Consider the following 20,467-nt stretch of genomic DNA (forward strand, 5'->3'; position numbering starts at 1 on the left):
GCAGGTCCTTCTGAAGTAAATAAAAATGAATTTGCATTTCCAATTCAGCATCATTGATTAAGAAAGGAAAAGCCCTTCTTCCAGCAGTGGCTGCTCTGGCCGTGCAATATTCCATTGAGTGTGACTCCGTGCTGGTCTCTACATATGCACCCATCCTCTCTCCTCTTCCTTCTAACCTGCTGTAAACCCCAACCACTGAGTTCTCAGTGTCAATATTTTCCAGTTCCATAACTTCCATTTTTTAAATATAACTTCCAATGTTCAGGTTAAAGTCTTCATCTTCTCAGCTATTTCTCGAGCGTGGCTCCAATGTTCATTATGTGGACAACTCCAATACGTGGACCACCTAAAAGACTGGTTCTGTTTTCTGCTTTATCTTTCTACTTTCTGTCATGCACCATACTTTTAACATTTTATTTATTTATTTTGAGACTGAGTCTTGCTCTGTAACACAGGCTGGAGTTCAGTGGCACAATCATGGCTCACTGCAGCTACCTCAAGCTACCCTCCCATCTCAGCCTCCAAGCAGCTGGAACCACAGTTGTGTGCCACCACTCCCGGCGAATTTAAAAAAAAAAAAAAATTGTGTAGAGATGGGATCTCACTATATTGCCCAGGTTGGTCTCGATCCTCCTGCCTCAGTCCCCCAAAGTGCTGGGATTATAGGTGTGATCCCCCGTGCCCAGCCATGCCTCGGACTTTTTAACAGCTCTATTGAGATGTAATTCACATGCCCTACAATTCACCTATTTAAAGTGTACAATTTGATGGTTTTTGGTAGATTCACAGATATGTACAAGCAATTTTAGGACACTTTCCTCACTTCAGAGGAGGCCCGTACGTTAAATATCACCTTGGACCCTGCATCAGCCCAGCGCTAAGCACGAACTACACTCCTTTCTGTCTCTAGGAATTTGCCTCTCCTGCATGTTCCTTGTAAAGGGAATCGTAGGGTGTATTTCTTTTGTGACTAGCTTCTTTTGCTTAGAATGTCTTCAAGTTTTATCCATGCTGCAGCTTGTGTCAGCACTTCATTCTTTCTTACAGTCCAATAATACTCCATGGTATGGGCCTGCCACAGTGAGATTATCCTTTTCTCAGCTGGTGGACATGTAGATTACTTCCACCATTTGGCTGTTAAGAATAACGTTACTACAGGCATTCATGCATTCCTGTGTGCACTTTCGTGTGGACGTGTGTTTTCATTTCTCCTATGTATGCACTTAGGAGTGGAAGCCTGCATCCTGTGGTTAACTTTTCGAGGAACTACCAGCCCGTTTACCAAACTTGCTGGCAGCATTTTACATTCCTGCCAGCAGTATGCAATGGTTGTGATTTTTCCACAGTCTTGCCAACACTTGTCATCTGACTTTTTGGCTATAGCCATCCTCAAGGTCATGAAGTGGTATCTGATTATGGTTTTGAGGTACAATTCCCTGATGAACAGTGGTGTTGAGCATTTCTCATGTGTGTGTACTGGCCATTTGTGCATCTTCCTTGGAGAAATGTTCATTTAAATTTTTTGCCCAGCTTTTCATGGATTAATGGACTTCTTATTGTTCAGTTGTAAAGAATTCTTTATATATTTGATGAGCCCCTTATCAGATATGTGATTTGCAAATATTTGCTCCCATTCTGTGGGTTTTTCTTTTACTTTCTTGGTAGAGTCCTTTGGAGCACAAAACTTTTAAACTATGTTGATGTTCAATTTATCTATTTTTTATTTTGTTGCTTGTACTTTTGGTATCATATCCAAGAATCCAATGCCAAATCCAAGGTCATGAAGATTTACCCTTATGTTTTCTTCTAAGAGTTTTATACTTTTGGTACTTACATGTAAGTCTTCAGTCCATTTAATTTTTGTATATGGTGTGAGGTAGGGGGTCAATTTTGTTCTTTTGTATGTAGATATTCAGTTGCCCCCATACCATTTGCTAAGGAGATAGTTTTTTCCTCATTGAATGGTCTTGACAACCTTGTGAGAAATAAATTGACCACAGATATGTGGGTTTATTTCTGGACTTTCAATTTTACTTTATTCATTCATTTGTCTGTCTTATATATCTGTACCACACAGTCTTGGTTACTGTAGCATTGTAGTAAATCTTTAAATTGGGAACTATGAGTCATTCAACTTTGTTCCTCTTTTTAAATTTTGTTCTGGGTCCCTTGTAATTACATATTGATTTTATAATCAACTCGTGAATTTCTACAGAGAAGTTAGCTTGAGAGTGGACAAATCTGTAGATTGACTTGGGGAGTATTGTCATGCTAACAATATTAACATGAGTGGATCATGGACTTCAGATTCATGAAGATGCTTTTCCATTGATTTACATCTTCCTTAACAAAACAAAAATAATGTTTTATAGTTTTCAGAGTGTAAGTTTTATAATTCTTCTGTTAAATCTAGTCCTATGTATTTTTTTCCTTTTTGATGCTATTATAAATAATTTCATGTTTGGCTTGTTCATTGCAAATATATAGAAATACCATTATTTATTTATTTATTTATTTATTTATTTATTTATGAGACAGGGTCTTAGTCTGTCACCCAGGCTGGAATGCAGTGGTGCAATCTCGGCTCACTGCAACCTCTGTTTCCCGGGCTCAAGCGATTCTCCCACCTCAGCCTCCAGAGTAGCTGGAATTACAGGTGTACACCACCATGACCAGCTAATTTTTGTATTTTTAGTAGAGATGGGGTTTCGCTATGTTGGCCAGGCTGGTTTGGGCCTCCAAAAGTGCTGAGATCACAGATGTGAGCTACCACACCTGGCCTGAAATACCATTGATTTTTGTGTGTTGACTTTGTATCCTGCAACCTTGCTGAGCTGGCAGTTTTTTACTGAATATCTTAGGATTTTCTATATATAAGATCATGTCATCTGTGAATAGCGATAATTTGTTTCTTATTTTCCAATATGAATGCTTTTTATTTTTTCCCACTAAGTATGATGTTAACTGTGTATTCTTCATAGATGTCCTTAACAAATTGAGCAAGTGTCCTGCTCTATCGTGTTTTTAACATGAAAGGATGGTGGATTTTATCAAGTGCTTTTTCTGCATCTATTGTAATAATCATGCTATTTTTGTTTTTTATTCTGTTGATATGTTGTGTTACATTAGTTGATTTTTTGCATCCCAGGGATAAATCCCATTTAGCCATGGTGTATAACTCTTCTTTTATGTTGCTGGATTCAGTTTGCTAGTATCTTGTTGAGTATTTTGCATTCGTATCATGAGAGACAGTGGTATTGCAGTTTTCTTTTCTTATGATGTCTTTGTGTGATTATGGTATGAGAATAATACTAGCCTCATAGAATGAATTAGGAAGTAATACTTCTTCTTAGTTTTTGAAAGAGTTTGTAAAGAATTGGTTTAATTCTTTATTTATTTCCACTTTAACCTTCATTATTTCCTTCATTGTGCTTGCTTTGAGTTTGCTCTTCTTTCTCCAGCATCTTAAAGTGGGTTAGGTTATTGATTTGAGATCTTTCTTAATACAGATATTTACAACTATACATTTCTCTCTAAGCAATACTTTCCCTGCATCTCATAAGTTCTGGTATTTTGGGTTTAATTTTCATTCATCTTGATGTATTTTATGATTTTCCTTTTGGTTTCTTTTTCGACTTGTTGGTTGGTTATATAAGAGGGTGCTGTTTAATTTTCACATATTTGTGTGTTTCTTCTGTTTTTTTCTATTACTGATTTCTAATTTTATTTTATAGTGGTCAGAATACATACTTTGCATTATTTCTGTCCTTTTAAATTTACTGGAGGTTTATTTTATGGCCTAACATATGTCCTATCCTAGACAATACTGCATATGCATTTCAAAAAATGTATATTCTGCTGTCATCAGGTGGAATAGCCTAAAGATGTCTGCTGGACTTTACTGGTTTATTGTATTTAAGTTTTCCTTTTCCTTGTTGATCTTCTACCTAGTTATTCTATCCATTGTTGAAATTACGGTGTTGAACTATTCAATTAATATTGTTGACTTGTCTATTTCTCCCTTCATTTCTGTCAGCTTTTGCTTCATGTATTTTGGTGTTCTGTTATTATTTGCACACATGTTTCTATTTATTATACCTTCATGATAGGTTGACCTTTCAGAGTATAAAGTGTTCCTCTTCATCTCTAATAACAATATTTGTTTTAAAATTTATTTTATCGGAGAGCAGTTGGACTACTCCAATTTTCTTGTGGTTGTTGTTTGTATAATTTATCTCTTTCTGTTTACTTTCAATCTAGTTGTATATTGGAATATAAAGAATGCCTACTTTACAGAGCATCTGGTTACATCTTGTTTTCTGTTTAATCCAGTCTGACAGCCTCTGCCTTTTGATTGGGTTATTTAATCTATTTACATTTAATGTTATTATTGATATACAATTGACCTCATTTTTTATGAATTTTGTATTTGCACATTCAGCTACTCTCTAAAATTAATTTGTAATCTCAAAAGAAATACTGGTGGCACTTCTGTGGTCATTTATTGACATGCACAGAGTAGTGAGAATTTTGAGTCTCCCAAAATGCATGTTCCCAGATGAGGTTAAACAAGGCACACTCTGCATTCTTGCTTCAGCTCTCATATTGTAAATAAGTATTTTTTTTGTAATCTACTTAATGCCACATTTTCACATTTTTGTGATTTTTTGGGTGTCTTTACTGTTTAAAATGGCCCTCAGGCATGGCGGTAAAAGGGCTGTTCAGTGTTCCCAAGTGCAAAAAGGCTGTGATGTGCCTTACAGAGAAAATAAGTATGTTAGAGAAGCTTTGTTAAGGCATAAGTTGTAGTACTGTTGGCCGAGTTCAATGTTAATGAATAAACAATAATTATTAAACACATATAACACAAGATTATATGTTGATAGTTGAAACTGTGACCAGAGGATTACAAGAACCAAACGCTGTATTTCCCCTAGGAACAATGGTATATTATTTCCTAATTCAGTATTTGCAATGACTTTATGTAATTACTACTAACAATGAAAATCAACTGTAGTTGGATTTATGTCTACTAGTTTACTTTTTATTTCCCATATGTTTTATATGGTTCTGTGGTTTTATGGTTTTTGCTTTTTTATCACTGTCCTTATGTTCTTTCTTCACTACTTTCTCTTACATTAAGTGAATATTTACTAAAGTAGCATTTTGATTTCTTTAATGTTTTTCCATGACACTGCTTTCATTTTTCCTTAGTGGTTGCTCTGGGATTTACCATATACTTATTTTGACTTATCAAGATCAACTTCAGATTTGTGCCAACTTAATACCAGTGAGATAGAAAAAGATTGCTCCTATACAAATCTTTTCCTTTTTGCCCTTTTTGTAGTCTGTTGTTATATATATTACATCTATAGATATTAAAACCCAACAATATATTGTTATACTTATTACTTTTTATAATTTTATGGCTTTTAAAAATGCTTAGAGAAGAAAGAAAAAGTAAATATTTATATCATTTGTTATATTAGCCTTTTTATCATTTCTGATTCTCTTCATTTTTTCCTGTGGATTCACATTCTATCTTCAGTAACTTCCTTTACACAATATAGCTTTGTTTCCATGTACCTCCTTTGTACTATTGTTGTCAAATATATTATATTTCTATATATCACATTTCTATATGTTTACATTTCTATTTTCTCTATAAGGCATATCACAGCCTTTTTGCACTTAGGAACACTGAACAGCCCTTTCACCACCATGCCTGAGGGCCATGTTAAAAGGTAAAGGTTGTTGGTATTGTCGTTATAGGCCAAACAATACCAAATACACATTTTTATATTGCTTTTTAAAAAGCAGTTAAGAGAATAAAGGAGAAAAAACGCATTTGTACTACCTTTTATGATTACATAATTAGTTTTACTGTTGTTTTGTTTTTCTGCGTGGATTTGAATTTCTGTCTGGAGTTAACTTGCTTTTGGTCTGCAGAACTCTAGTATGACTCGTAAGATGCATCTGCAAGTAATAGATTCCCTCAGTTTTGATTTATCTGGGAATGCCTTTATTTTGCTTTCATTTCTGAAAGATAACTTTGTTGGATATAGAATTTCTGGCTGACTTTTTTTTTTCTTTGAGCACTTTGAATGTACTATCATACTACCTTCTGGTGTCCATTGTTTCTGATAAGAAGTCAACTGTTGCTCTTCTTATGGTTCTCTTATAAATAACTTGTTTTTCTCTTCCTGCTTTCAAGATTTTCTCCTTGTTTTTGACTTTCAGTATTTTTACTATGATATGTCTGTTTGCATATCTTTTGTGTATCTCCACCCTAGAGTTTTCTGAGGTCCTGGATGTGTAGATTAATGTTTTTCAATAATTTTGGAAAGTTACTAATTCTGTGAAGAATGTCAGTGGTAGTTGGATGGGAATAGCACTGAATCTATAAATTACTTTGGGCAGTGTGGCCATTTTCATGATATTGATTCTTCCTATCCGTGAGGATGGAATGTTTTTCCATTTGTTTGTGTCCTCTTATTTCCTTATTTGTAGTTCTCCTTGAAGAGGTCCTTCACGTCCCTTGTTAGCTGTGTTCCTAGGCATTTCATTCTCTTTGTAGCAATTGTGAATGGGAGTTCACTCATGATTTGGCTGTCTGCTTGTCTATTGTTGGTGTGTAGGAAGGTTTGTGATTTTTGCACATTGATTTTGCATGCTGAGACTTTGCTGAAGTTGCTTATCGGCTTACGGAGTTTTTGAGCTGAGACGATGGGGTTTTCTAAATATAGAATCATGTCACCTGCAAACAGAGACAATTTGTCTTCTTCTTTTCCTATTTGAGTATTCCTGCTTGCCCTGGCCAGAACTTCCAATACTATGTTGAATAGGAGTGGTGAGAGAGGGCATCCTTGTCTTGTGCTGGTTTTCAAAGGGAATGCTTTCAGCTTTTGCCCATTCAGTATGATATGGGCTATGGGTTTATCATAAATACCTCTTATTATTTTGAGATATGTTCTATTAACATCTAGTTTATTGAGAGTTTTTAACATGAAGGGATGTTGAATTTTATTGAAGGCCTTTTCCGCATCTATTGAGATAATCATGTGGTTTTTGTCATTGGTTCTATTTATATGATGGATTATGTTTATTGATTTGCATATGCTGAGCCAGCTTTGCATCCCAGGGATGAAGCTGACTTGATTGTGGTGTATAAGCTTTTTGATGTGCTGCTGGATTCAGTTTGCCAGTATTTTATTGAGGATTTTTGCATCAATGTTCATCAGGGATATCGACCTGAAGTTTTCTTTTTTTGTTGTGTCTCTGCCAGGTTTTGGTATAAGGATGATGCTGGCCTCATAAAATGAGTTAGGGAGGAGTCCCTCCTTTTCAGTTGTTTGGAATAGTTTCAGAAGGAATGGTATCACCTCCTCTTTGTACCTCTGATAGAATTTGGCTGTTAATCCATCTGGTCCTGGGCTTTTTTTTGGTTGGTAGACTATTAATTACAGCCTCAATTTCAGAACTTGCTATAATCTATTCAGGGATTCGGCTTCTTCCTGGTTTAGTCTTGGGAGGGTGTATGTGTCCAGGAATTTACCTATTTCTTCTAGATTTTCTAGTTTATTTGTGTAGAGGTGTTTATAGTATTCTCTGATGGTTGTTTTTGTATCTGTGGGGTTGGTGGTGATATCCCCTTTATCATCTTTTATTGCATCTATTTGATTCTTCCCTCTTTTCTTCTTTATTAGTCTAGCTAGTGGTCTATCTATTTTGTTAATTTTTTCAAAAAACCAGCTACTGGATTCATTGAGTTTTTAAAGGGTTTTTCATGTCTCTATCTCCTTTAGCTCTGCTCTGATCTTTGTTGATTTTTGTTTTCTGCTAGCTTTTGGATTTGTTTGCTCTTGCTTCTCTAGTTCTTTTCATTGTGATGTTAGGGTGTCGATCTGAGATCCTTCCAGCATTCTGATGTGGACTTTTAGTGCTATAAATTTCCCTGTTAACACTGTTTTAGCTGTGTCCCGGAGATTCTGGGATGTTGTCTCTTTGTTCTCATTGGTTTCAAATAACTTCTTGATTTCTGCCTTAACTTCGTTACTTACCTAGGAGTCATTCGGGAGCAGGTTGTTCCATTTTCATGTAGTTGTGTGGTTTTGAGTGAGTTTCTTAATCTTGAGGTTCTAATTTGATTGCACTGTAATCTGGGAGACTTTGTTACGATTTCAATTCTTTTGCATTTGCTGAAGAGTGCTTTACTTTCAATTATGTGGTCAATTTTAGAATAAGTGCCACGTGGCACTGAGAAGACTGTATCTTCTGTTGATTTGGGGTGGAGAGTTCTATAGATGTCTATTAGGTCCATTTGGCCCAGAGCTGAGTTCAAGTTCTGAATATCCTTGTTAATTTTCTGTCTCATCGATCTGCCTAATATTGACAGCAAGGTGTTAAAGTCTCCCACTATTATCATGTGGGAGTCTAAGTCTCTTTGTAGGTCTCTAAGAACTTGTTTTATGAATCTGGGAGCTTTTGTATTGGGTGCGTATATATTTAGGATAATTAGTTTTTCTCATTGAATTGATCCTTTTATCATTATGTAATGCCCTTCTTTGTTTTTTTTTGATCTTTGTTGGCTTAAAGTCTGTTTTATCAGACACTAGGATTGCAACCCCTGCTTATTTTGCTTTCCATTTGCTTGGTAAATTTTCCTCCATTCCTTTATTTTGAGCCTATGTGTGTCTTTGCAAGTGAGATGGGTCTCCTGAATACAGCACACTAGTGGGTCTTGACTCTTATCCAGTTTGCCAGTCTGTGTCAAGCTATTATTTCTATGAAATAATATTTTTCCACTGTAGCCTGACTTTGCCGGGTAGTCCTCCAACAGAGCCCTTAGCCATAACCATCAAAGGTCAGAGGCTTCAAACCCTGCAGCCTGTGGGCCCCCACCAAGCACTCAGTGGAGCCCTGGCCTAATTTTGGAGAGACCGGCAGCCTGGAGCATCATCAGAGCCTCTGCCCTGCCATTTCAAAGATTTAGTAGAAAATAGTGATCACAGAGTGAGGAGATGAGGGATCCATGATGAGAACTTTGGGGGCTTACTAGGGCACAGGTATGGTCCCAAGCACAGGCATGGGCTGACACACACAGGTGTATAGGTATTTGTGAGACAAGGCTCTGCAATCAGACCCTTTTATTTGTACATTTACTATGACAATGTCCAGGAGACAACAGTAGAGCTACTACATTCTGATGACTTTCTGGCCCATAAGGGAAGAGACCTTGGAGCTCCCAAGGACACCATTGCAGGTGATGTTGCCCAAGACATGAGAGGTGTGAACACTATTGTGCGCACCACTGGGGGAAGGTCCCATAACAGTTCAACATGAAATGAAACAAAGGTGCTTGCCCCTCATCTCCATCCCTACTGGGCTGGGCCTGCAGCTGCCTCCCTGCTCCTCTCTGTAAGCCCATCTCTGCTCAGGAAGACATTATTCCCTCACACCTGCCTCGGGGCTCACCCCCAGCAGAGATACGCCCCACGGTTCCCACTGACAACCAGCAGTGTCAACCCACAGGGTGGATCTCGCCATGCAGCCAGGACGACGGAGCATCATCAAACCTGTCCACAGCGAACACGTCTCTCCCTCTCCTCAAGGCCGAGAAACTGAGGTTCTCCTAACCTCATCCCTCCTTAGGTGCAGAAGTCTTTTATAAGTGCAAACTCCTCCTGGGATGGAGCAGAGGGCTGTCAATTCCAGAATATCGCCTCATTGCCACTGTCCCTGCTTCTGAAGTGTGCTTTGATGCAATCAATATATTTCTACTGGTTTATCTATGGACAAACCCACATTAGGGAAGACCCAACTCCAGTCAGGAGCCTCACAAACCAGAACATCCACAAACAATGAACCAACACTACTAACACAACAGAGCCTACAACAAGGAAAAGGAAGGCTTCTCGAAGCCAGTCAGGGGTAGCACAATCAACACAGAGGGGTATAAAGGTTCCAACCACTCAGAACACCAGGCACGACCACTCACTCACTCACTCACTCACACCTCCCCCAGCTCACCTCCTCCGCACCTCAGCATGGCCACATCCACCATGTCTGTCTGCTCCAGCACTTGCACCGACTCCTGGCAGGTGGACGACTGCCCAGAGAGCTGCTGCGAGCCCCCCTGCTGCACCCCCAGCTGCTGCGCCCCGGCCCCCTGCCTGACCCTGGTCTGCACCCCAGTGAGCTGTGTGTCTAGCCCCTGCTGCCAGGCGGTCTGTGAGGCCAGCCCCTGCCAATCAGGCTGCACCAGCTCCTGCACGTCCTCGTGCTGCCAGCAGTCTAGCTGTCAGCCGGCTTGCTGCACCTCCTCCCCCTGCCAGCAGGCCTGCTGCGTGCCTGTGTGCTGCAAGCCTGTGTGCTGCAAGCCTGTGTGCTGTGTGCCCACCTGCTCTGGGGATTCCTCTTCATGCTGCCAGCAGTCTAGCTGCCAGCCGGCTTGCTGCACCTCCTCCCCCTGCCGGCAGGTCTGCTGCGTGCCCGTCTGCTGCAAGCCTGTGTGCTGTGTGCCCACCTGCTCTGAGGATTCCTCTTCATGCTGTCAACAATCTAGCTGCCAGCCAGCTTGCTGCACCTCCTCCCCCTGCCAGCAGTCCTGCTGCGTGCCTGTCTGCTGCAAGCCTGTCTGCTGCAAGCCCATGTGCTGTGTGCCCACCTGCTCTGAGGATTCCTCTTCATGCTGCCAACAATCTAGCTGCCAGCCAGCTTGCTGCACCTCCTCCCCGTGTCAGCAGTCCTCCTGTGTGCCTGTCTGCTGCAAGCCTGTCTGCTGCAAGTCCCTCTGCTGTGTGCCTGTCTGCTCTGGGGGCTCCACTTCATGCTGCCAGCAGTCTAGCTGCCAGCCGGCTTGCTGCACCACCTCCTGCTGCAGACCCTCCTCCTCTGTGTCCCTCCTTTGCCGCCCTGTGTGCAGACCCGCCTGCTGCGTGCCCGTCCCCTCCTGCTGTGCCCCTGCCTCCTCCTGCCAGGCCAGTTGCTGCCGCCCGGCCTCCTGTGTGTCCCTCCTCTGCCGCCCCACGTGCTCCCGTCTCTCCTCCGCGTGCTGCGGCCTCTCCTCAGGCCAGAAGTCCAGCTGCTGATGGACAGGTCTGTTTCTCCAGAGTTGCTCCAGGGCCATCTCTGACTTCCGAAAATCCTTGCAGCCCTGAGCCCTGTCTGAGTCTCCTCTGCCGAGAGCCACTGCACCTCCAGCCAGCAATGCTGAGCCTTCTTGCTGAGTTCCCTCCAGGCATGCATCTCTCCCACACCCTCATCTCCATCCTGGCCAGCCGGTGGTTGCTGTGTCCTGCCCCATGTGTGTGATCAGTCTGTCAGCGAATAAAGTCACCACTGTGCCCTCTCAGAGGTCTTTTTTACATATCTGGCAAGCCCTGGGGGAAGAACTTCGATGTGCTGTGTGGGGTGGGAGCTTTGGGCCTCTGGCCTTGAGCTGCATCCAGGCTGACAGCACCGGGGGCGGAGGCAGTCCCGACTTCCCGCTGTGTGGGGTCTGCTGCTGTGGGGTCCCCTGCCAGCCTCAGCGTCTCCAGGCCCCGGGGGTGCCCTTGTCTATGAATGCCCCGCACCCACCGGGCCTGGCCTCTCCCTGGGCTCCTCCCTCTCTCTCCTTTCTGTGCCTGTCTGACCCCGCACTCACCATCTTCTCACCAGCCCTCTCTTATTAAATAAAACAAATATTTCTCATTCCTGGAAGATATTTTAGAGCTGATCTCTTATTTCAAAGCATCTGTGTATATTTGTTGGACAGTCTGTGTACGGTCATCCCAATGCCTGAAGCCTCTGTGGGTCCATTTCAGTTTTCTGTCATTTCCGCCAGTTCTCACTCATGGTGTCTTGTTTCCTTGTGTGCTTTGCTGTTTGTGGCTGAGTAACCACCCTTGTGCTTGAAAAGTATTTGTGGGCATTTCTGAGGCCTCTAAGACAGGTGTGTTTGCTTTTGCCTTATGTGAGGAACCCTCTGATTCCAGGACCACCTTCAACTAAATTCATGGCTTCGATGTGTGTGGGGCACCCAAAAGGTGCTGGTTCGGGCTGCAAAGCACAATGAGGACAGGCTTATTGGGGCAGGATGTTCTCCTCTGGGTGTGCTGAGTCCCCAGGCAGCCAGCAGCCTCTGGAATGGATATAAGCCCATGCTTACTTCTGACTCCCTCTTCTCTGAGGGTGCAGCCTGTGCAGTCTCTAGCTTCATGTAGGGATGGTCTCCTTTAGACCCCACCACGAGGGGGGCTCTTGGCTTTGATTTCTGTCCTCTTCATCCTGCAAAACCATTCAATCCTAAATTTAAAATTGGCAGACCAGCGAATGCCCTCAAGAACAAAGTGAATTCTGGGTGTTTCTAAATGCTATGGGTTAGAGCAAGAGTCGTTCACCTGGGGTCTGTGACCTTGGATGAGAAGAAAAAAAAAAACGCATCTTTATTCTCCCAAACCTCTAACTGAAATGTAGTGTTTCAATCAATTATGAATGTAGCAGACAAAACTTACAGCGGCACCTGCAGCTTTGTCACCAACAGGAATGAAATGCGTGGCGTCACATTACGCTGGCTGCAAATGCTCAAAACCTCATTCTGGCCACGGCTGTTTCATAATTACGGTAGTGCAAGATGCACCTGCTGGGTTCCACCAGGCACGTTCCCCAGGGAAGCACATGCTACACATGCTATATCGCTGTATCGCCAGTTCGCTTTTCACAGTGTAACAGCCACATTTTCACATAGTTGCTTTCCTTTTACTCATCTGAAAACTCCAGAGCTTTCATGAACTGGCCAGGAAGGTCCCTGGCGCACAAAGGGCAAAGACCCCTCCCTTCGATTTGGGCCTGTAATCCCGTAATTCTTTATTCCTTTTCCAGTTTCCTGTTGCGACTAGGAAGAGTCTTCCTGTTGTTTTCAATTGTTTTCAGCAAGATGATGGGTCAAACAATCTCACCAACAGGTTTCCAGAACTGGAATCCCTGGAGAAACTTCTACTTTTCTTTTCTTTCTTTTTTTTTTTTTTTTTTGAGATGGAGTCTGGCTCTGTTGCCCAGACTGGAGTGCGGTGGTGCAATCTCAGCTCACTGCAACCTCCACCTCCCAAGTTCAAGGGATTCTCCTGCCTCTCCTCCTGAGTAGCTGGGATTACAGGTGGCTGCCACGATGCCCAGTAAATTTGTTTTATTTTTAGTAGAGACAGGGTAGAGACAGGGTTTCACCATCTTGGCCAGGCTGGTCTTGAACTCCTGACCTTGTGTTCCACCCGCCTTGGCATCCCCAGAGTGCTGGGATTACAGGCGTGAGCCACCGCACCTGGCTTTTTTTTTTTTTTTTTGGAGAGTGGGTATCACTCTGTTGCCAGGCTGGAGTGCAGGGGCGCAATCTCAGCTCAGTGCAACCTCTGCCTCCCGGGTTCAAGCTATTCTTCTGCCTCAGCCTCCTGAATAGCTGGGACTATAGGCATGCACCACCACACCTGGCTAATATTTGTATTTTTAGTAGAGACGGGGTTTCACCACATTGACCAGGCTGGTCTTGAACCCCTGGCATCGCGATCTGCCTGCCTTGGCCTCCCAAAGTGCTGGGATTACAGGTGTGAGCCACCGCGCCCGACGTGACTTCTTAATTCTTAAGAATAACTGGAAATTTTCGTAACCTTCCCTTGTTGTTGGTAATGATTCCTTAATTCTTGAGTTGGTCTTTTCCTTTGAACCGTTGTATCTCTTAACTTGTCCCGGCAGTCATTTATTCCTTCACAGTTTCCGTGGCATGTCTGTGCAAATGCAATACAGAGTTAGAAGTCCCTGTCCGAGTGTCACAGGCTCCCAGGACGGAAGGGCACAAGCCCCTTGTCACAAGCCCCTACAGCTTTCCTTTGCAAGCTCCCAGCCTGACCACCAGGACAAGGGGAGTGGGCAGGGCAGGAAGGGCTGTCCCCAGCCTTCTCTGTGTCCCGGGTCTGAGGCTGCCCTGCCCTGAGCCCCATGACTGTGTGTGTGCAGCCTCCACCCTGCTTGTGAAGGGGGGTGGGATGTGTTTGTGTTGGGGGGTGGGGGACTCACCACACAAGGACTGGGAGGGGACTTCTCATGCTAGGGCTCCCAGATCCTGCTGCCCTTCACCACCCATCTCCCACAGCCCTTGGCCAGCTGGCCTAGCCAAGTGCCCACGTCTCCCCACTGGGTGGGACTCTGTAAGGGAACGTGGTTTCTGCATCTTCAGGGCGTCCTGAGCCAGGCTGCCCTCCCTTTGGCTCATCCTGTGGGATGTGGGGGCCCTGCTAGTGTGGGAGTCCCCATTTCTAGGCTGTGTGGGTCACCCTGTGGGGAGGATGGGATAGGAAGCTCTGTGTGGGCCGAGACAGCCCTGGGACCGGGGAGACGTCTCTTCTCCCTCCCATTGCTGTTTAATTGTGACATTAGTTACCTTATTTCGGTTTTTATTTTATAAATCATTTTGAGAAATGTTTTCATCTAATTGGAAACATCTGGTGAAATTTCCTGTCCTTTCGAACTGGCCACTTCGCTCCTCATCCTCCATTTTCAGGGTCTTCTCTGCTTTGGAGGTTTTCCTCCTGTTTCAGCTGCTTTTCCATCTTTAGAATATCCGCCACAGTTTGCTTTTTTCTCTTCTACTTTTATTTGCTGTTTTGAAAAATGTACATTCTGTTTTTAATTGTACTAATAAATAACTTTTAAGTTTACCTTTATGTTTATTTTTTAATTATTAAAGTGAGGAATGGAACTGCAATTTGAGAATTTCTATTTAAAACAGAATTAATCTTGCTCTTCTTAACATCAGCCCACGTGTCCACCCCCACCCACTTCTTAGTCTTTCTTGTTTAATTGGAAGCAACATATAGCATATTCCAGTAGAAACAGAACCACATATGCAATCCTAAATATTATAACAGCCAAATTTAAAGATGGCAAAAGGAACAGGTGAAATTAATTTAATAATAGATCTTATTTGACCTGGTACATCCAGAATGCTACCATTTCGACATGTGGCACGAGCCACATTTCAAGCACTCAAGAGCCACATGTGGTTAGTGGCCTCTCACATTAGCATGCAGTAAAGTATTAGGATCTTATCATTGCTATTCAATTAGGATGTTGAATATGCATCTGTTGTATGCATCTGTTATAACAGATGGGAAATTTGCATTTGCAGTTATAGCTGAGCACATTGGTTATCTGGACACAGGTCGGTGTCTTCCTTCCTGTCTTCGTATCTGGGCCAACCCTTTGACACTCCAGCCTCTACAATCTGGAGCTCTTGTCTCTGCTTCTTCTCTGCCATAGTCAGCTGAGGCTGCCATAACAAATTGCCATGGACCGGAGGGTCTTGAGCAGCAGGCATTTCTTTCTCCCAGTTCTGGAGGCTGGTAGTCCAGGATCAGGCAGGGTGCCACATGGTGGGGTTCTGGAGATGGCTCTCATCCTGGTCTACAGACAGCCACCTTCTTGCTGTCTTCACATGGCCCAGATAATCTCTCCAGGGTTTCTTCTTTAAAGGGAACAAATCCCATTCTTGAGAGCTCCACCCTCCTGACCTAATTACCTCCCAAAGGCCCCGTGTCTTAATAGCCTCACATTGGAATTAGGGTCTCAAGGTGTGAATTTTGGGAGGACACAAACATTCCATCCATAACAATCACTTTGCCATTTGTCATACTTCCTTAAGTATTTCTTCCAAGAGGGATGCCTGGGTGGAGTACTTTCTAAGCTCTTGGTTTTGTGAAAATACGTCACTGTTATCTTTTTTTTTTTTTTTTTTTTTTTTTGAGACAGAGTCTTGCTCTGTTGCCCAGGCTGGAGTGCAGTGGCCGGATCTCAGCTCACTGCAAGCTCTGCCTCCCGGGTTCCCGCCATTCTCCTGTCTCAGCCTCCCGAGTAGCTGGGACTACAGGCGCCCGCCACCTCGCCCGGCTAGTTTTTTGTATTTTTTATTAGAGACGGGATTTCACCGTGTTAGCCAGGATGGTCTCGATCTCCTGACCTCGTGATCCGCCCATCTCGGCCTCCCAAAGTGCTGGGATTACAGACTTGAGCTATCGCGCCCAGCCTTTTTTTTTTTTTTAATTTTTTATTTTTTGAGACGGAGTCTCGCTCTGTCGCCCAGGCTGGAGTGCAGTGGCCGTGTCTCAGCTCACTGCAAGCTCTGCCTCCCAGGTTCACGCCATTCTCCTGCCTCAGCCTCCCGAGTAGCTGGGACTACAGGCGCCCGCCACCTCGCCCAGCTAGTTTTTTGTATTTTTTAGTAGAGATGGGGTTTCACCGGGTTAGCCAGGATGGTCTCGATCTCCTGACCTTGTGATTCACCCATCTCGGCCTCCCAAAGTGCTGGGATTACGGGCTTGAGACACCGTGCCCGGCCATCTTTATTTGAGAAAGATGTAATAATTTGAAAAAAGGAAAAGTAGAGCCTTAGTCCACCAAAGATTCCCCTGGAAGCTCTGAGGATATTGCCATACCCTGGTTAGTGGGACAGGGGTCTGAGGTCAGCCTGATGCAGTTCATTTCCAGATCGTATATTACTCATCCTGCCCGTGAGAGGCCTGTTCTTAGGTCTTCTACGTTGAAAAACTTGTCAATGCATGTCTAGGGTGGGCTCTGAAGGCCTGATTTTCTTGAAATTCATTAAGTTCTTCTACTCCAAATATACACTTCTCTGTCCATTCAGCCCAGAATACCTGATTCTCAATTATTTCTTTGATTATTACTTTGATCCAATTTGTTTTTTTCTCCCTAGCAATTGAATTTTCATGTTTGGTCTCAGCTAAATATACTCTCTGTTTGTTATCTTTTCTCTCATTATATTTGTGGGTTTTATCCTTTACCTCGGTGTTTGGAAGAACTCACGTTTGGACTCAAAATTGAATTGCTTCTCTGGGGTATTAGATTAGTTTTGTTCTTCTGCTTCTGATGTGAATTTTTAATCTAGCTGTTTGGTATTCGATTTGGTATTGAAGACTTGCTGTCTTTCATCTTCAACATTTTTTTTTTTTTAGAATCAGAGACGCACTGGTTGAGAATATAGATCCTATGTACAGACCAGCTGGCTTCTAGTCCTGGTTCTGTCACTTTTTTCTGTGTGACTTTGAGCAGATTGCTCAACCTCTCTGCTGAGGCTTCCATGTCTGTCCATAGTAACTTCGACGAGGAGTTAACGCCAAAATTAAGTGAGTTAATAGATGCCAAGTGCTTGGAATACTGCCTGGCATAGACACGTGCTTGTCAAATGCTCTCTGACCTCGCCAGCTTCATCATCAGTGCTACCAGGGGGTCATTTTCTAAGATCGCTGAAGCTGTCACTACAGTCACATGCTAGAACTTGGGGTTCCAGGTCTGTGGGACCCACCCCTTCATACTCCATTAGGGAACGCAGCTGCCTCAGCTTCCCTTTGGCTCTCGCCCTGCCTCCCAGTGCCGACTGCCCTGCACCTTCAGACGAAAGGCTCTTGTCAGGAGCTGAGTCTTCACAGATGTCACCCCTGAGAGGTCGGAGGGGCTTGTTTGACAACAGCCATGGAGGGCGGAGTGACTGGCACGTGCTGGAGGCCCCAGGTTCAGATGGAATTTCCATCACAATGGCAAGGCAGGTGTGCAGGGAGGGGCTGTGGGGGCTGTGAGTTTATCCCACATCCAGCCAGTGCACATGGCCAGTGACAGTCACAATGGCAGTGACTCAGATCTTTAGGTGGACACTTGTGTCACCCGTGAATAACACACCTCATTTCTATTTCTGGCTGGCTGCTTTGACTGGCCCTGCAGGACAACAGAGAAAGGTTCTGGTGACCAGGGGCCTGCTCACCTCCTGCTACGCTATGACAGGAGAGCTACCAGTGAGCCTTTCTGGGCCACCATGAAAGCCCATCCCAGGCTGCCATAGCCTCATCCCCAGCTGAAAGAGGCTGGAAGGACATTGGGAGATGTTGGTGGTTCCTGGTGAGAACCAGCTTCAGGCTGTGCGGGGCTCAAGCCCTGAGAGAGAGGAGCTTGCCTGTGACGGTCCCTGCCCCGGGGTCAGGGCCCGTCCCGCCCGATGACCTCCCAAGCACAGGCTGGCTTTGCCCACCCCAAGTGTCCTTCACTGTCCACGTGACCCTCATTCCACATCCACCTCCCCAAGGCAGAGGCCCCTCCCCACCTCCAGGGCCTAATCTGCACCTGCCCCTCTTAGGACACCTGACCAGGGCTACAGGGGACAGCGGTCCAGACCCAAAGGCCAGTCCCCAAGCCTTGGCCTCCTAATGAGCTGACTGCAGAGGCCTTGCCAGAATGTTCCGTTTCCTTCTCAGGGGAGGGGAGGTCCTCCCTGCCCTCCTGCCCTTGGCAGACATCAGGATCTCAGAGGATCCCAGAGCCCGCCAGGAAGCACTGTCCTCAAGCGCCTTTTCCCAAACACAGGCACCTCGTCCTAGCTCTTCCAATTGCAGCCACACCAGCCCACCCCGTGAGGTCCCTGCAGACAGAGGCTGAGCATCCCCCGGGCCCCACGCCGGGCACAGTCATGGGACCTGCCAGGTGGAAGTGACCAGGTCAGCCCCAGAGAGGCCGCACCCTCCCTCCTGGTGTTCCCGGGGACAGGCTCAGCCAGGGGCACCAGCCTGGTCCAGGACCAGCCGAGTGTTAGGAGCAGAGTGAGGACAAGTCATGGCAAGGGAAGCAGAAATAATGAGGGTCCTTCCAGCTCCAAACACAAACACGGAAGGGGAAGGCGTTGCTGAGTCTCCTGCTGGGAAAAACAGGCTCTGGGCATATAAAAGCCCCAGCAGCCGACAGGCTCAGACACTCACTCACTCACACACTCACTCACTCACACCTCCCCCAGCTCACCTCCTCCCACCCCAGCATGGCCGCGTCCACCATGTCCATCTGCTCCAGCACCTGCACCAACTCCTGGCAGGTGGACGACTGCCCAGAGAGCTGCTGCGAGCCCCCCTGCTGTGCCCCCAGCTGCTGCACCCCGGCTCCCTGCCTGACCCTGGTCTGCACCCCAGTGAGCTGTGTGTCCAGCCCCTGCTGCCAGGCAGCCTGTAAGCCCAGCCCCTGCCAATCAGGCTGCACCAGCTCCTGCACGTCCTCATGCTGCCAGCAGTCGAGCTGCCAGCCGGCTTGCTGCACCTCCTCCCCCTGCCAGCAGGCCTGCTGTGTGCCCATCTGCTGCAAGCCTGTGTGCTGCAAGTCCATCTGCTGTGTGCCCACCTGCTCTGGGGATTCCTCTTCATGCTGCCAGCAGTCTAGCTGCCAGCCGGCTTGCTGCACCTCCTCTCCGTGCCAGCAGACCTGCTGTGTGCCTGTCTGCTGCAAGCCTGTCTTCTGCATGCCCATCTGCTCTGGGGCTTCCTCTCTGTGCTGCCAGCAGTCTAGCTGCCAGCCAGCTTGCTGCACCTCCTCCTGCTGCAGACCCTCCTCCTCCGTGTCTCTCCTCTGCCGCCCTGTGTGCAGGCCCACCTGCTGTGTGCCCACCTGCTCTGAGTCTTCCTCTTCATGCTGCCAGCAGTCTAGCTGCCAGCCGACTTGCTGCACCTCCTCCTGCTGCAGACCCTCCTCCTCCGTGTCCCTTCTCTGCCGCCCCGTGTGTAGGCCCGCCTGCTGGGTGCCGGTCCCCTCCTGCTGTGCCCCCACCTCCTCCTGCCAGCCCAGCTGCTGCCGCCCGGCCTCCTGCGTGTCCCTCCTCTGCCGCCCCGTGTGCTCCCGCCCGGCCTGCTGCAGTCTCTCCTCAGGCCAGAAGTCCAGCTGCTGATGGCCATGTTCCCCAGGGCCAGCCGGGCTCAGGCCCCACCTCCCTGCCAGTCCTTGGACCTCCCACACCACCCAGCCCCAACACAGCCCAACCACAGAGAAGGAGCAGCCCCACCCACAGCCACCCAGCCCAGGGGTGGGGTCTGAGATGGTCACTGGCTCCTCCCAGACCTCCCCCAGGGTGGGCGAGCCCTGGCTGCTCCTCATGGCGCCTCCTGGCTGCAGACCACGACCCTCTGCTGGTCGGGTACGGGCCCTCCTGACCCGGGTCTCGCACCCAGGAGTGTCACCTTCTGCCTCTGAGCACCAATAAAGCCTCTACAGCCCCAATTGACTCTGTGCTGACTCTCCGCACCCAGGGCGGGATGGGGCAGAGTGGGGCCTGGCCTGGCTCTGGGGAGCTGGGCCCCGTGGATCTCTTTACATCTCCAGCTGGGGGACCGTAGGGGACTCTTGTGTGACACCTGGAAGCTCCTGTCCACCTTGTGGCATGTTCTGCTGTCCGGCTCCCCTCCCAGGTCCTGTGGGGCCCAAAAGCTTTGCTCACTGAGTCCCACGGACACCACATGGCTCGGGCCAACGCCCCACTCACCATGGGTAGAAGCAGCTCCTTCCCACGGCAAGGGTTGGGGCTGTCCCAGGGGCTGGCAGGCTCCAGTTGTGCTGGGAGGTGGGACATGGGGGCAGACTTGGGCTCCAGCTGTCACTGTGCTCAGGGAGTTCCACTCAG

The 20,467-nt window shown here is 46.1% G+C and overlaps 3 protein-coding genes across 10 annotated transcripts in view; all 3 read left to right on the forward strand.

Annotated features, from left to right (window-relative positions):
- Window positions 1-20,467, forward strand: part of TSPEAR (thrombospondin type laminin G domain and EAR repeats) — an 85,557-nt gene that overhangs the window by 6,589 nt on the left and 58,501 nt on the right. The gene's annotated exons all lie outside the window — the stretch shown is intronic.
- On the forward strand, window positions 10,047-11,344 carry LOC104659952 (keratin-associated protein 10-3). 5 transcript variants are annotated; one of them, XM_010360137.2, is made up of 3 exons: window positions 10,047-10,367; window positions 10,479-10,619; window positions 10,773-11,090. In XM_010360137.2, the coding sequence occupies exons 1-3, from the start codon at window positions 10,047-10,049 to the stop codon at window positions 11,088-11,090; spliced, it is 780 nt and encodes a 259-aa protein (XP_010358439.1). The 5 variants fall into 5 exon arrangements, with proteins under 5 accessions (XP_010358439.1, XP_010358437.1, XP_010358441.1 ...); XM_010360135.2 differs by having other exon boundaries at window positions 10,047-10,391; window positions 10,536-11,344; XM_010360139.2 differs by lacking the exon at window positions 10,479-10,619 and having other exon boundaries at window positions 10,047-10,382; window positions 10,746-11,344.
- Window positions 18,845-19,878, forward strand: LOC104659953 (keratin-associated protein 10-3-like). 3 transcript variants are annotated; one of them, XM_030914686.1, is made up of 3 exons: window positions 18,845-19,165; window positions 19,277-19,317; window positions 19,441-19,878. In XM_030914686.1, the coding sequence occupies exons 1-3, from the start codon at window positions 18,845-18,847 to the stop codon at window positions 19,736-19,738; spliced, it is 660 nt and encodes a 219-aa protein (XP_030770546.1). In that variant the 3' UTR covers window positions 19,739-19,878. The 3 variants fall into 3 exon arrangements, with proteins under 3 accessions (XP_030770546.1, XP_010358444.2, XP_030770545.1); XM_010360142.2 differs by having other exon boundaries at window positions 18,845-19,453; window positions 19,592-19,878; XM_030914685.1 differs by having other exon boundaries at window positions 18,845-19,551; window positions 19,639-19,738.

The sequence above is a fragment of the Rhinopithecus roxellana genome, chromosome 13, assembly GCF_007565055.1.
Source record: "Rhinopithecus roxellana isolate Shanxi Qingling chromosome 13, ASM756505v1, whole genome shotgun sequence".
Taxonomy (NCBI): domain Eukaryota; kingdom Metazoa; phylum Chordata; class Mammalia; order Primates; family Cercopithecidae; genus Rhinopithecus; species Rhinopithecus roxellana.